The following is a 12,796-nucleotide window of genomic DNA, read 5'->3' as shown; positions in this document are numbered from 1 at the left end:
GTGAGGCAGGGTGGGCCCTCAGAACCTGCGTGGAGCCTGGTGGCCTGGATTTTGTTGCTTCTTTTGTGCCCTTAGGGCGTGGTAGCCACTAGGTAGCCACTCAGTCAACTGCACGAATCGACGAACAGAAAGCTGGATGTAGAACACCTTACTGTCACTAAGTGACTTCGCTTGTCACTGGAGTCCATGGCACAGCTTACTCCTCGGCCAAGTGCCAGGGTGTAGCTTCCCCCAAAGACCTTGGAAATGAACTAAATTCATCCTAAACGCCTGTGATTTCTGCCGAGGTCCAGGACTGAGTCATTGGCCGCTACATGGGCTAATGCTAGCCTCGGTCACCTCTCAGCTCCCAGTCCCCAACTCCCTTAATCAGCCACATATTCAATAGGTCATTCATTCTTTTGCCCAAAGCTGTCCAGTGCACCCGAGATACTGGGCATCTAGAGGTGGGTAGGTGCTGGTGTCTGCACTCGACAGCTCCCAGCTCGTGGGAAAAGACAAAGAACTTCCAGAGTGATGAGTACTCTGGTGGAGGTGAGATGCTCTGGAACACATCTCCCCACGGGAGACACAAATGAGTCATAACGGGGAGAGGTAGTTGAACTGGGTTTTGAAGAATGAGTAAGAGCTGCCCGGCCAGAGAAGAGGGAAAGTATTCTGGGTAGAGACGACTGCAGGGTAAGAGCCCGGACGGCAGGGTGCCTGGCAGTCAGGAGCCGGCCGCCGTAGATGGCAGTAAGTGTGGGAGGGCAGGGGAGGGCCAGACGTGAAAAGAAGCACCTTGACCGCCGTCAGCGGGAACTCGTCGTCCTAAAGCGAATGGGGAGCGTGACGAGGCTGATTACTGCTGTGTGGTAGAAAGATCATCCTGGCCACCTTCTGTGAGCTTGGGAGAGTTGGGCGAGGGCAGGATGGCCAGGGCTGTGGTACGCGGGTGGGGAGCGGTGGCCGGAACTCTTCCCGGGCCTGTGCTAACTGACCTGTATGTTCTAGATGTGACAGCATGGGGGTGGACTTTGACGTGAAGACTTTCTGCCACAACTTGCGGGCCACTAAGCCACCGTATGAGTGCCCAGTGGAGACCTGCCGCAAGGTCTACAAGAGTTACAGTGGCATCGAGTACCACCTGTACCACTATGACCACGACAACCCGCCGCCCCCACAGCAGACGCCGCTCCGCAAGCACAAGAAGAAGGGGCGCCAGTCCCGCCCCGCCAACAAGCAGTCGCCCAGCCCCTCGGAGGTGTCCCAGTCGCCCGGCCGCGAGGTGATGAGCTACGCCCAGGCCCAGCGCATGGTGGAGGTGGACCTGCATGGCCGAGTGCACCGCATCAGCATCTTTGACAACTTGGATGTGGTGTCGGAGGACGAGGAGGTCCCTGAGGAGGCCCCCGAAAACGGCAGCAACAAGGAGAACACCGAGACGCCGGCTGCGACGCCCAAGTCCGGCAAGCACAAGAGCAAGGAGAAGCGGAAGGACTCCAACCACCACCACCACCACAGTGCCCCTGCAAGCACCACCCCCAAGCTGCCAGAGGTGGTGTACAGGGAGCTGGAGCAGGACACCCCTGATGCCCCGCCCCGGCCGACTTCCTATTACCGGTAAGCACACCCCCCCCTGCCACCCCCCGGCCTGGAAGGTGGGGTGTGGGCGGGCCGCAGCAGACAGCAGGCAGCCGAGGGGCAGGATGAAGGACAGTGGCAGCGCCGGGCGTTGTTCTCATGACTAGATGAGGGGCCCTGGAAAGGGACCAGCCTCCGTGGGCGACATGCCAGTAGGCAGAGGAGCTGGATCCAGACCCAGGCTTCGCTGTACTGGGAGCCCCACAGCTGACTCTTCACCGTGCGCCCTTGGGGAAGGCTGGGCCCAGGGACCCATCCCCAGAGCAAGGGCGTGGTCCTCTGTGGCCTGAACAGACCGTTAAGGGCCTGACTAAAGCCCCACGCATGCAGGGCAGAGGTCACCCCCCGCGCCAGCCTCACCCTGCGCTCCTGTAATGACTCACGCACTGTTTGTTTTTTGGTGTCCCACTTCCTCCCCAAAACTAGTCACAGGGGCTCCTCCTAAAGTCACAGGCAAGGGTTAAGGCTCATCTCGTTTGATGTGAGGTAAAAGCGTGAGGGTGTACAGGCAGTGTGGTGGGAGGCCGCATGCAGAAACCTTTGCTGCAGAACGGCCCAACCCCGGCCCTCCCTGGTGGCGCAGCGGGCCAGAGCGCAGCACTGCGCAGCTGTCCGCAGCCCCCACGCCGCCAGCCTACACCTCAGTTCTTCCATGCCAGAAAAACCCACTGTTTTTGGCCCACGCCCACCCCGGTAGTGCAGGGGTTAAAGTGCAGCTCTATGGGGCTGCCAGTCGCTGCAGCGGGAGCTCCATCCCCGGCCAGGGAGGGACCCCAGGGCGCACAGACCCCTCCTGTCTCCCCCTGCCCCCTCAGCCCGGGTGTCAGTGGATCCTCCTGTTCTGGTGAGTCCTCTCCCTCACCGCACCTCTGGCTGCACCCCAGTTCTGTATGCTTACTTAAATCTTTAAATTAAAAAGACGAATGGTGACAAGCCCAGTGGAGGGGTTCGGTGGTGGTAGGTGCTGAGACAGAAACCACGTGTTGGACTCTGGGCCTTGGCGTCGGGGCGCATTCGCGGGACGCGGCGAGCGCCTTGCTGGCAGCTCCTCAGCCCAGGCTCAGGGTAGGTCTGGTTATATAGGCTTTATGGGACAGGCGGCTTCACCCGGAGCGCACCGGGGTGCCACTGGCAGAGTCGCAGCGCTCCCACCAGGCGCAGGCCACAGGTGGCGCGGCCCTGGCTGCCGCACACGCCGGCTTGTGCGCCACCTCCGGCTTCGGCTTCCTCCGCTCGCTGGCAACCCGCCCTCGCGCCGCCCTGCCTGGCCGCCCGCCAGCTCACTCCTCTCCTTTTCCTCCGCTCCCCTCTCAGGTGCGCTCTGCTTCCGGGGCTCAGCCGGTCTGCAGACTCGGGCGCTGCGCTGTCACCAGCCGGACGCCCAGCGCGTCACTTGCCACTGCTGTGAGCAGAACTTCCCAAGATTTGGAAGTGATTTGCTCGTCATATAAATCAGAACATTTGCGGTCATGGCTCTAAAAAGACCACTTTCTCTTGCTCGCGTCGGCTGTGCGTCCCCGAGGGGGGTAGGGGCGGGCGGCAACTGCTGTGCGTGTGGGCACGTTCGCGTGCCACCACGTGGTCGTGGCAGAGAGAAAGCGAGAGCCGTGCCGAGGCCTGAAAGGGCCGGAGCGTCTCAGGGTGGAGGGCGCGGTGCCGCGGGCGGAGGGCAGGGCGCGCGGACGCCGCTTCCGGTGGCTGCCATTCCAGTCTCCCCCTCGGCCCCTAACTGCTTTGGAGCCAACGACGCTGAGTGCCTGTTTCTACGTGGGGGCTCAGCCCTAGTCCTGCTGCCCCAGACGCGGGCTCAGCACAAGGCGAGGGGGGCCGGGCCCACATTTCCCTCAGTGCCCAGGCAGGCCCCTGAAGTCGGTGCACTGAGCAGGACCGCCCGGGCCGTCTCCGTCACCGGGGCGTGGCCGCAGCGCTCTAGCCCTGTCCCCAGGGTGCCTGGCGGTTGAGCCCGTCCCCTGGCAGTGCTGCCTTGCGGAGTGGCAGGAGCATCTCCGTCCTGAGGCTCGTGAGAGAGTGGTGCCCTGGGGCCAGAGTGGCAGCGTGAGGTAGGGCAGGTGGCTAGAGGCGTCGGCCCGCTTCTTGCTGCCGGGCGCCTGTACGCTGCCACCGGCCAGACCCCGAGAGCGAGGCAAGGGCCGTGGGCCCGCCTGTGTCCCAGGCGCCTGGCACAGCACTCGTCCAGGCCCGCCGGCCGGCCGGGGTGGTGGGGCGTTTGCCCTTCGTGCTCGGACGTTGTGGGGTGCTGGCATTAACTCCTCAGCGCTTCCGTGTCGTCACCTCACAGTGAGGGCAAGTACAGCCACTGAGCCGGGCCTCGGGCTTGAGTGTCAGCGCTGTCTCTGCCGCGCCTGAGTTCCATCCCCGGCCACCCCGGCCAGGGAGCTGACCCACGGGGTGCAGCAGGGCTCTCGCGCCGTGGCCCCGCTCCCCTCAAGTGGGTTTCGTGGATCCGCCTGAAGAACACTGGGCCTGTGGCTACGGTAAGACGTAGTGACCTGGCACAAAGCCTGGCTGCTCTGTGATCTAGGGGCTACTGGGGGACACAGTGCCCAGGCTTCGAGGGGTCCTCGGCTGCTGCTAAAACAGGACCCAGTTGCCCTAACTGAAAGTGACACTGGGACCTTGCTTCCTTGATGCGCCATGGCTCAGGTGGGTGCTCGCCGCCTCCCTGGGGGCTGGCCGGGCCTCTCCCCCAGGGAGGCGGTGCAGCAGCCACGCAAGCTCCGAGCTGGACTCGAGGCCTGGTTCCCTCCCAGCCCGTCCACCTCCTCACGAACGAGGGGGGCAGGTCGTTGGCCCTGCCCAACCTCACATCTCGCCTTGGGAACGCCAGGAGTGACCGCAGTCGCTGGGGTTCCGGGCAGGACAGGCGGACGGCCACGGGAGTGCGGCCCGCAGTGGGCGGGGCAGGTGGAGCAGCGCCTCGGGGGGCCGCGGCCACGAGCGCTGAGCAGGCCGTGTGACCGCAGGTACATCGAGAAGTCGGCAGAGGAGCTGGACGAGGAGGTCGAGTACGACATGGACGAGGAGGACTACATCTGGCTGGACATCATGAACGAGCGGCGGAAGACGGAGGGCGTGAGCCCCATCCCGCAGGAGATCTTCGAGTACCTGATGGACCGGCTGGAGAAGGAGTCCTACTTCGAGAGCCACAACAAGGGCGACCCCAGCGCGCTGGTGGACGAGGACGCCGTGTGCTGCATCTGCAACGACGGCGAGTGCCAGAACAGCAACGTCATCCTCTTCTGCGACATGTGCAACCTGGCGGTGCACCAGGAGTGCTACGGGGTGCCCTACATCCCCGAGGGCCAGTGGCTGTGCCGCCGCTGCCTGCAGTCGCCCTCGCGCGCCGTCGACTGCGCGCTCTGCCCCAACAAGGGCGGCGCCTTCAAGCAGACGGACGACGGGCGCTGGGCCCACGTGGTGTGCGCGCTCTGGATCCCCGAGGTCTGCTTCGCCAACACCGTCTTCCTGGAGCCCATCGACAGCATCGAGCACATCCCGCCGGCGCGCTGGAAGCTGACCTGCTACATCTGCAAGCAGCGCGGCTCGGGCGCCTGCATCCAGTGCCACAAGGCCAACTGCTACACGGCCTTCCACGTGACGTGCGCGCAGCAGGCCGGCCTCTACATGAAGATGGAGCCCGTGCGCGAGACGGGCGCCAACGGCACCTCCTTCAGCGTGCGCAAGACGGCCTACTGCGACATCCACACGCCCCCCGGCTCGGCGCGGCGCCTGCCCGCCCTGTCCCACAGCGAGGGTGAGGAGGACGAGGACGAGGACGAGGACGAGGGGAAGAGCTGGAGCTCCGAGAAGGTCAAGAAGGCCAAGGCCAAGTCCCGGATCAAGATGAAGAAGGCGCGGAAGATTCTGGCGGAGAAGCGGGCCGCCGCGCCCGTGGTGTCGGTGCCCTGCATCCCACCGCACAGGTACGCGGGCGGGCGCGCCGGCGTGGGGACGCCTGGGCCCGAGCGGGGTGGAGGCCGGGCGCCCCTTGCCCAGCAGGCGCTCCAGGGGAGCTTAAGTCAGTGCAGAGTCCAGAATTCCGCGAGGGTTGGCGGTTGCCGCCGCCGGCCTCTTGCGCCAGCGGCCGGCACCGTCAGTCCCGGCTGACAGGAGGGGCGGGTGGGTGAAGAGGAAGGAGTCTGGCCGAGGCGCCAGCCGCACGGGGGTGTCCTGAAGGCAGAGACGGGGGAGGCTCGGGTGTGAGGCGGCGTCCCACGGGAGGGCTGCAGCCCGCGTGCGGCTCGCCGGTGCCGTGGGTGGCGCGCTGTGGCTCACGGCTCTGCGGTTGCACGTTCTCTTAGAACCTTCCGAGACTCGGTCTCTGCGGTGTGGCCGGGGAAGGCAGGCGCAGGGCTGGCCCCGGCCTCCTTGGGAGCAGCGCGGGCACCCGCCCCGCGAGGGGCCTGGCCTCGTCCTCCGAGCCGCCGCCGCCGCTGCCTCCGTTTGCTCCTGAGCCTTCAGCGCGGTGTCGGCCTCTGCGACAAGGGACCTAGTCCCCCTTCAGTGCCACTCGGGGACTGTCACGGGTCAGAGTCCTCTGTCCTTCAGAAAACCGCGAGCCAACAGCTTTTCCTCTCTGCCCGCGGCTCCCAGGCTCAGTAAGATCACCAACCGGCTGACCATCCAGCGGAAGAGCCAGTTCATGCAGCGGCTGCACAGCTACTGGACCCTGAAGCGGCAGTCTCGGAACGGGGTCCCGCTGCTGCGGCGCCTGCAGACGCACCTGCAGTCTCAGAGGAACTGTGACCAAGTCGGGGTACCGTGTCAGATTCCCTGTGGGCTCTGGGAATGCGGGGCCGGGATGAGGGCTGCAGCGCGTGGCTTTAGCTTCCTGTGTCCAAGGACCTAGGCTGCTTCCGCCCTGAAGGCGTCCGCAGCCGGGCGCAGGGCCGGGACGCTCGTGCGTTCGCTCAGCGTGAACTTGGGCAGAACAGAGTGCCGGGTGCGGGCCGAGGCAGCGGCGTGCCTGCCACGGCCACCGTGGGCTTGCTCCTCGGCGCCCTCGTCATCTCCTGGCCCCTTCTGCCTCTGTAGAGAGATTCTGAGGATAAGAACTGGGCGCTCAAAGAGCAACTCAAGTCCTGGCAGCGGCTCCGGCATGACCTCGAGCGCGCTCGGCTGCTGGTGGAGCTGATCCGCAAGCGGGAGAAACTCAAAAGGGAGACGGTGAGTGCGCAGGGCTGCTCCTGGCGCGCCGGAGCCGACCGACGGGGCGCGTCCTGCGGGAGGCCTCGGGCTGCTGCGGCGTCGGGGCTCCTGGCACTCAGACCCCACACGGAGAGGGTGGACAGAACCCCAGTGGCATGAGGCGGGAGCTGGTACTGGAGCCGGGGAGGGAATGTCTGCGCTGCCTCAGAGGTTCAGGGGTGGGGCGCGCGAGCCTGGCCAGCTGTGGGGTGTTCCCAGACCCCTCGGCTGAGACCCCTCCCGGGCCGGGCTCATTGGCCGTTGTGTGTGTCAGATCAAGGTCCAGCAGATCGCCATGGAGATGCAGCTGACCCCTTTCCTCATCCTCCTGCGCAAAACCTTGGAGCAGCTGCAAGAGAAGGACACAGGCAACATCTTCAGCGAGCCGGTCCCTCTGTCTGAGGTAACCGAATTGGACGAAGTAAGAATCCCTTCCCCTCGCTCCACCTTCTCTCTGCTCCTCTCCCAGTTGGACCCCTGCTGCAGGTCTGGGCCAGGGACTAGGAGGGGACCTTGAAGAGGGGCTGGTGGCTCTGGGACCCCAGGGAGAGCTGGAGTCCCGTGCATCACCTGGACTCTGTCTTGTCCCTGTCACACCCGAAGGGCCCACAATGGGAGGCAGTCTGCACCCTTCCCCAGAGGCAGGGACTGAGTCTGCCAAGTGAATAATCCCAGGGCAGGAAGACACTTTCGGGGTGCTAAACCCTAGAACGGAGACTTTAGAAGGCTCAGCACCCAAAAGAACCAGCTCTGAAGCCCTAGGTCCTGGCTGGCAGACTCTTCTCTCTAAAAGGTATAACATGAGAGGCCTGAAGCTGCAGCCTCCTTCTAAATCTTAACGATAAGTAAAAAGAACGTAGGGTGCAAGGTAGCGTTATTCCCGGAGGACCCCCCAGCCTACCCGTTTTCTTACTGAAGACTCCTCTGATGCCAGGAGGTCGAGCTGGCTGTAGCTTGAGCGCTGCTTCCCAGGAAAGCAGAGGCAGCCCCGAGAGGGTCAGAGACTTGCCCGAGTCGCGCCGCTCGCGGCTGGAGACGTCGAGACGAGACTCCGGCCTTCCTTCTCTGCGCCACATGCCTGTCTCTGACCGGCGGGAGGAGGCTGCCAGACGCCTTCCGGGGTTGTTAGGAACAGGGTTCAGGGTAAAGGGGCGCATACCCCGCTCAGCCACACCTGCTCCGCTCTCCCAGGTACCCGACTACCTGGACCACATCAGAAAGCCCATGGACTTCTTCACCATGAAGCAGAACTTGGAGGCTTACCGCTACCTGAACTTCGATGATTTTGAAGAGGACTTCAACCTCATCGTGAGCAACTGTCTCAAGTACAACGCCAAGGACACCATCTTCTACCGGGCGGCGGTGCGGCTTCGTGAGCAGGGTGGCGCTGTGCTCCGCCAGGCCCGGCGCCAGGCAGAAAAGATGGGCATTGACTTTGAGACGGGCATGCACATCCCCCACAGCCTGGCTGGAGACGAGGCCTCACACCACACTGAAGATGGTGGGTGATAAGTTGCGTGCGTCCCCTGTTCCCCGCACACACGGCTGAACGCCAGGGATGACAGCTTTCCAAAAGCCCCTCCGGGGAGCAGGCAGTGTACACAGATGTAGGGAGGCCGAGGCCAGCTACCCCAGGTGTGCCTTCCAGGAGGGCAGGCGGGGCACTGAGTAGAGTGCCCGACACCCCAGGTCTGGTCCCATGCGGCTCCCGTGCTGTCCGCTAAGGGGTAAGACGGGTTTCCTGCCAGCTGCCCAGGTCCGAGAGGCCCGCAGGGCAGGCCCAGGTCTGAACTTTTCACCTCCCCCCTACCCCTCACAGCAGAGGAAGAACGGTTGGTCCTGCTGGAAAACCAGAAGCACTTGCCGGTGGAAGAACAGCTCAAGCTGTTGCTGGAGAGGCTGGATGAGGTGAACGCCAGCAAGCAGAGTGTGGGCCGCTCGCGTCGTGCGAAGATGATCAAGAAAGAGATGACGGCGCTGCGGCGGAAGCTCGCCCACCAGCGGGAGACCGGACGGGACGGGCCCGAACGCCACGGCCCTTCCAGCCGGGGCAGCCTGACGCCCCACCCGGCAGCCTGCGACAAGGACGGGCAGACAGACAGTGCCGCCGAGGAGAGCAGCAGCCAGGAGACGAGCAAAGGTCTGAACCCCACAGCCGGGCTAACCCAAAGCGGCCAGCCGCGTCCTGCAGCACACTCGGCCCTGCCGCCCGGGCAGCGGTCTCCGCACAGCTAGCCGCACCTGCTCCCTCATCCCCTCCGACCACGGGCCTCTTAGCTACCTCTCTGGCTGTTGTATCAGAGACAGTGTTCCCACTTCCGTCCCTCCCAGATCATCTCCCCAACTCTAGAGGAGCAACGGGCCTGCATACGAGGCACGGCCCTGGGCGTCACCCATCTCACGTCAGGCCCCTCACCAACTCTCCTTCTCTCTTTCTCTGCTCCAGGCCTGGGTCCCAACATGTCCTCAACCCCCGCACATGAGGTGGGCAGGAGAACCTCAGTTCTGTTCTCCAAAAAGAACCCGAAGACAGCTGGACCGCCCAAGAGGCCGGGCCGGCCCCCCAAAAACCGGGAGAGCCAGATGACCCCCAGCCACGGAGGCAGCCCTGTGGGGCCCCCCCAGCTCCCCATCATGGGCTCCCTGCGTCAGCGCAAGCGGGGTAGGAGCCCCCGGCCCAGTTCGAGCTCAGACAGCGACAGTGATAAATCCACAGAAGACCCCCCAATGGGTGAGCCTCACCATCACCCAGCCCCCAAGAGAGTGAGCCAAGCTACCTTCCCAACATAACTCCCACCTTCCCCCTCATTCGCCCATAAAGTGCCAGAACCAGAAGGGCCCGCAGGCACCCTTGGCCCCAGAGACACTGACCCGCGCAGCTCCTGCCAGGCCTCCCAGTGTGTCGCTTCACCTTTTCTTTCCTGCCTCCTGGGGTCTCCTGCCCTTAAGCCATTTGTGTCCAAAGGCCAGTGACTGCCGAGGCGGGTGGGGGCCAGGGCGGCCGCCTGAGGCGCTCACTGCCCAGAGCCGGCTGCGCCGGCCGAGGTTGGGGTTTCCGGCAGGCGCCGAAGGGGCAGCCAGGCTCGGGTCCCCGTCACCCCGCGCCGTCCCTGCCCCGTGTCTTCCTGACCATCTCCTTCCCTCCTCCCCTCCCCCTACCAAGACTTACCAGCCAATGGCTTCAGCGGGGGAAACCAGCCAGTGAAGAAGAGCTTCTTGGTGTACCGCAACGACTGCAGCCTGCCGCGGAGCAGCTCCGACTCGGAGTCCAGCAGCAGCAGCAGCAGCAGCGCCGCCTCGGACCGCACCAGGTACGGCCCTCGGGGCCGCGTCCGGGCTGCCCTGGAGCCGCCCGTGGCCAGTAGGGTGGCGGCACCTGAGCCAGGACGGGCAGGCCGTACGGCCGAGGGTCTCTGCAAACACACAAACGTAAAGTAAGAAAGGAAGAGGTCACTGGGCCGGCCTGGAGTGGCGTCGCCGTCAGCCCAAGCCGCCGGCCGGCCTGCGGCGGAGGCGGGATCCGGCGCCTCTGCCGGCACGTGTGGCCGGTCTGACCAGCACAGTCACGGCCGTAAACAGTGAGTCCAGAAGTGCCCATGGAGCTCCCGGCTTCTGCATTCCCTGTGAGCGTCGGATCGGGCAGACCCGGCCGGGATCCGTGTTAGTCCCGGCCGCACCTAGCTACCACTGCCCCGTCCGGCCCGCTGGAGCTCGACGGGGGCCTCTGAGTGTGGCAGTTCTTAGACCCGGGGGACCGGAGGGCAGCCGCACGCCGCCCCGCTCTTCCCCAGCTGAGTGAGCTCCCATTGTCCACAGCACAACACCCTCGAAACAAGGCCGGGGCAAGCCCTCCTTCTCCCGGGGCACGTTCCCCGAAGACAGCAGCGAAGATACCTCAGGCACTGAGAACGAGGCCTACTCCGTGGGCACTGGCCGCGGCGTGGGCCACAGCAGTAAGTACCCCCGCCTGAGGCCCGGGCTGCCGGGGGCCCAGTGTCAGGGCCGTGCCAGCCCCCTGGCTGCTGATCCGCCTTCTCTGCCCCCTTCCTGCGAAGTGGTGAGGAAGAGCTTGGGCCGGGGAGCAGGCTGGCTCTCGGAGGATGAGGACTCCCCCCTGGACGCTCTGGACCTGGTGTGGGCCAAATGCCGCGGGTACCCCTCGTACCCCGCTCTGGTAGGTCTCTCCTCTCGTCTCCCCCTGCCTTCCGGCCCCAGAGCGCAGGCTGCTGCTGCTGGCACAGCGGCAGGCACGGGCTCTTCGGCAGAAGACGCTGAGGGGCACCTGGCACTTTCCCTTCCCTCTGCCCCTCGGCCTTTGAAATAGTTCCTGGGGGAAGAAGCCAAGGGCCAGCATCGGCAGCTTTGTTCTGTCCCCACTGCAGATGTGATCTCCAACCCCCCCTGGGGGGGCGGGGGGGGCGGGCTGTGGGGGGGTGGGCCGCACCGACGCTCTCCTTAATGCTCGCAGATCATTGATCCAAAGATGCCCCGGGAAGGTATGTTTCACCACGGGGTTCCCATCCCTGTGCCACCGTTGGAGGTGCTGAAGCTTGGGGAGCAGATGACCCAGGAAGCCCGAGAGCATCTCTACCTCGTCCTCTTCTTTGACAACAAGCGGACCTGGTAAGGGAGGAGGGCAGCACGCGGTGACTCGGCCACAAGCCCAGCCCCGGCCGGGTGGCCCCAGGAAGCCCCAGCGGCAGGCGGATAAGTCAGTGGGGCCAGGAGTAGACGCTGCAGGGAAGGGGTTGTGCTGACAGGTCTGAGACTGACAAACAGCTGTAGCCAGCCGCCAGAGGACCCTCAGCAACTGGCGGGCGGGGATGGCTACCGGCCCGCTCAGATGGCTACTAGGCTCTGGTTTCCCCTTGGTGGCGACATGGGGACAAAGTTCAGACGCTGAAGCCCTGCTGGCACTCTTCCGTAGATCATCCTTTTGCTAGGTGCCTGACAGACACCTGTTCGGGTTAGGCCAGGCCTCCTCTCACACTGCCAAGTTCTCTGAGGTGAACAGCCCGCCTTCCTGACCGGCGGCCAGGCTCCTCCAGGTCAAGCGTGACCGCGCCGAAGCGAGCTTGTCTGTCGGTCTCTGTCAGCCCAGTGCCCTGGGAGCCGCCAGGGTGTCCCGGGCGCCAGGGAGGCTCGCTGCTCCCCGGGGTGACCTGATCCTCACCTTGTCCCGCAGGCAGTGGCTGCCCAGGACCAAGCTCGTTCCTCTGGGGGTGAACCAAGACCTCGACAAAGAGAAGATGCTGGAGGGCCGCAAGTCTAACATCCGCAAGTCAGTGCAGATCGCCTACCACCGGGCGCTGCAGCACCGCAGCAAGGTGCAGGGCGAGCAGAGCAGCGAGACCAGCGACAGTGACTGACGCCGCCGCCTGACCTCGCCCTCTGCCCACTGGAGTGGCACCGGCCTCTGCACTGACTCATTCCTGGTCTCGGGGCCAGTCTCAGGGGAAGCTGGGTGGGGAGGCCCCTCCCGCCCTGAGTGCAGCTGGACTGTACAGAACACTCCAGGGGCGCTCTGCACCAGCAGGGGGTCCTGCGCAGCCCTGGCCCTGTGGGGTGGGGCTGGGGGCCTGGGGGCCGGGCAGACCAAGGGCAGGACACCCACCGCCGCTGCCCGGCCAGGAGCCAGCACCCAGCAGGGGTGACGGCTGCCTAGCCCTTCCGGAAGTGGGGCGCAGGGTGACCCCTTCCCTGCTGTTGTAAATACTGTAATTAGCGGAGAATTTAAATTATTCTCATTTGTAACTGCGTTTCCGGGTCGCGCCAGAGTCCTTTGGTACTAAAAAGACTGGGGCCTGCCCCACTTCTCCCATAGGTCCCCTGCCTTTCAGACTGGTTTGTATTTATTTCAAAGGAAAAAATATATTGATTCTTAGAAAACGGCCTCTCTGGGATGCTTGGCGCTCGCGCGGGGGCAGGGTGTGCCGCAGCACCTCCGACGTCCTCCCGCCCGGAC

At 64.7% G+C, this 12,796-nt stretch overlaps 1 protein-coding gene across 4 annotated transcripts; it reads left to right on the top strand.

Annotated features, from left to right (window-relative positions):
• Nucleotides 1–1,000: 1,000 nt before the first annotated feature.
• Nucleotides 1,001–12,692, top strand: BRPF1 (bromodomain and PHD finger containing, 1). 4 transcript variants are annotated; one of them, XM_012732208.1, is made up of 13 exons: nt 1,001–1,602; nt 4,608–5,567; nt 6,238–6,400; nt 6,679–6,810; nt 7,106–7,234; nt 8,023–8,332; nt 8,654–8,971; nt 9,278–9,562; nt 9,995–10,142; nt 10,648–10,784; nt 10,887–11,005; nt 11,300–11,454; nt 12,017–12,692. In XM_012732208.1, the coding sequence occupies exons 1-13, from the start codon at nt 1,004–1,006 to the stop codon at nt 12,198–12,200; spliced, it is 3,639 nt and encodes a 1,212-aa protein (XP_012587662.1). In that variant the 5' UTR covers nt 1,001–1,003; the 3' UTR covers nt 12,201–12,692. The 4 variants fall into 4 exon arrangements, with proteins under 4 accessions (XP_012587662.1, XP_004692446.1, XP_012587663.1 ...); XM_004692389.2 differs by having other exon boundaries at nt 8,651–8,971; XM_012732209.1 differs by lacking the exon at nt 9,278–9,562 and having other exon boundaries at nt 8,651–8,971.
• Nucleotides 12,693–12,796: the final 104 nt, after the last annotated feature.

Source organism: Condylura cristata, unplaced genomic scaffold (assembly GCF_000260355.1).
Source record: "Condylura cristata isolate star-nosed mole 26May11 unplaced genomic scaffold, ConCri1.0 scaffold00033, whole genome shotgun sequence".
In the NCBI taxonomy this organism is placed as follows: Eukaryota; Metazoa; Chordata; class Mammalia; order Eulipotyphla; family Talpidae; genus Condylura; species Condylura cristata.
This window is presented reverse-complemented; position numbering and strand designations above follow the sequence as displayed.

What these genes read in the sequence shown, in the direction of transcription:
- BRPF1 (XM_012732207.1), top strand. Translation starts at nt 1,004, where the DNA reads ATGGGGGTGGACTTTGACGTGAAGACTTTCTGCCACAACTTGCGGGCC. An exon ending in CGGCCGACTTCCTATTACCG is followed by an intron (nt 1,603 to 4,607) that starts GTAAGCACACCC and finishes GTGTGACCGCAG; the next exon opens with GTACATCGAGAAGTCGGCAG. An exon ending in GCCGCCTCGGACCGCACCAG is followed by an intron (nt 10,143 to 10,647) that starts GTACGGCCCTCG and finishes CATTGTCCACAG; the next exon opens with CACAACACCCTCGAAACAAG.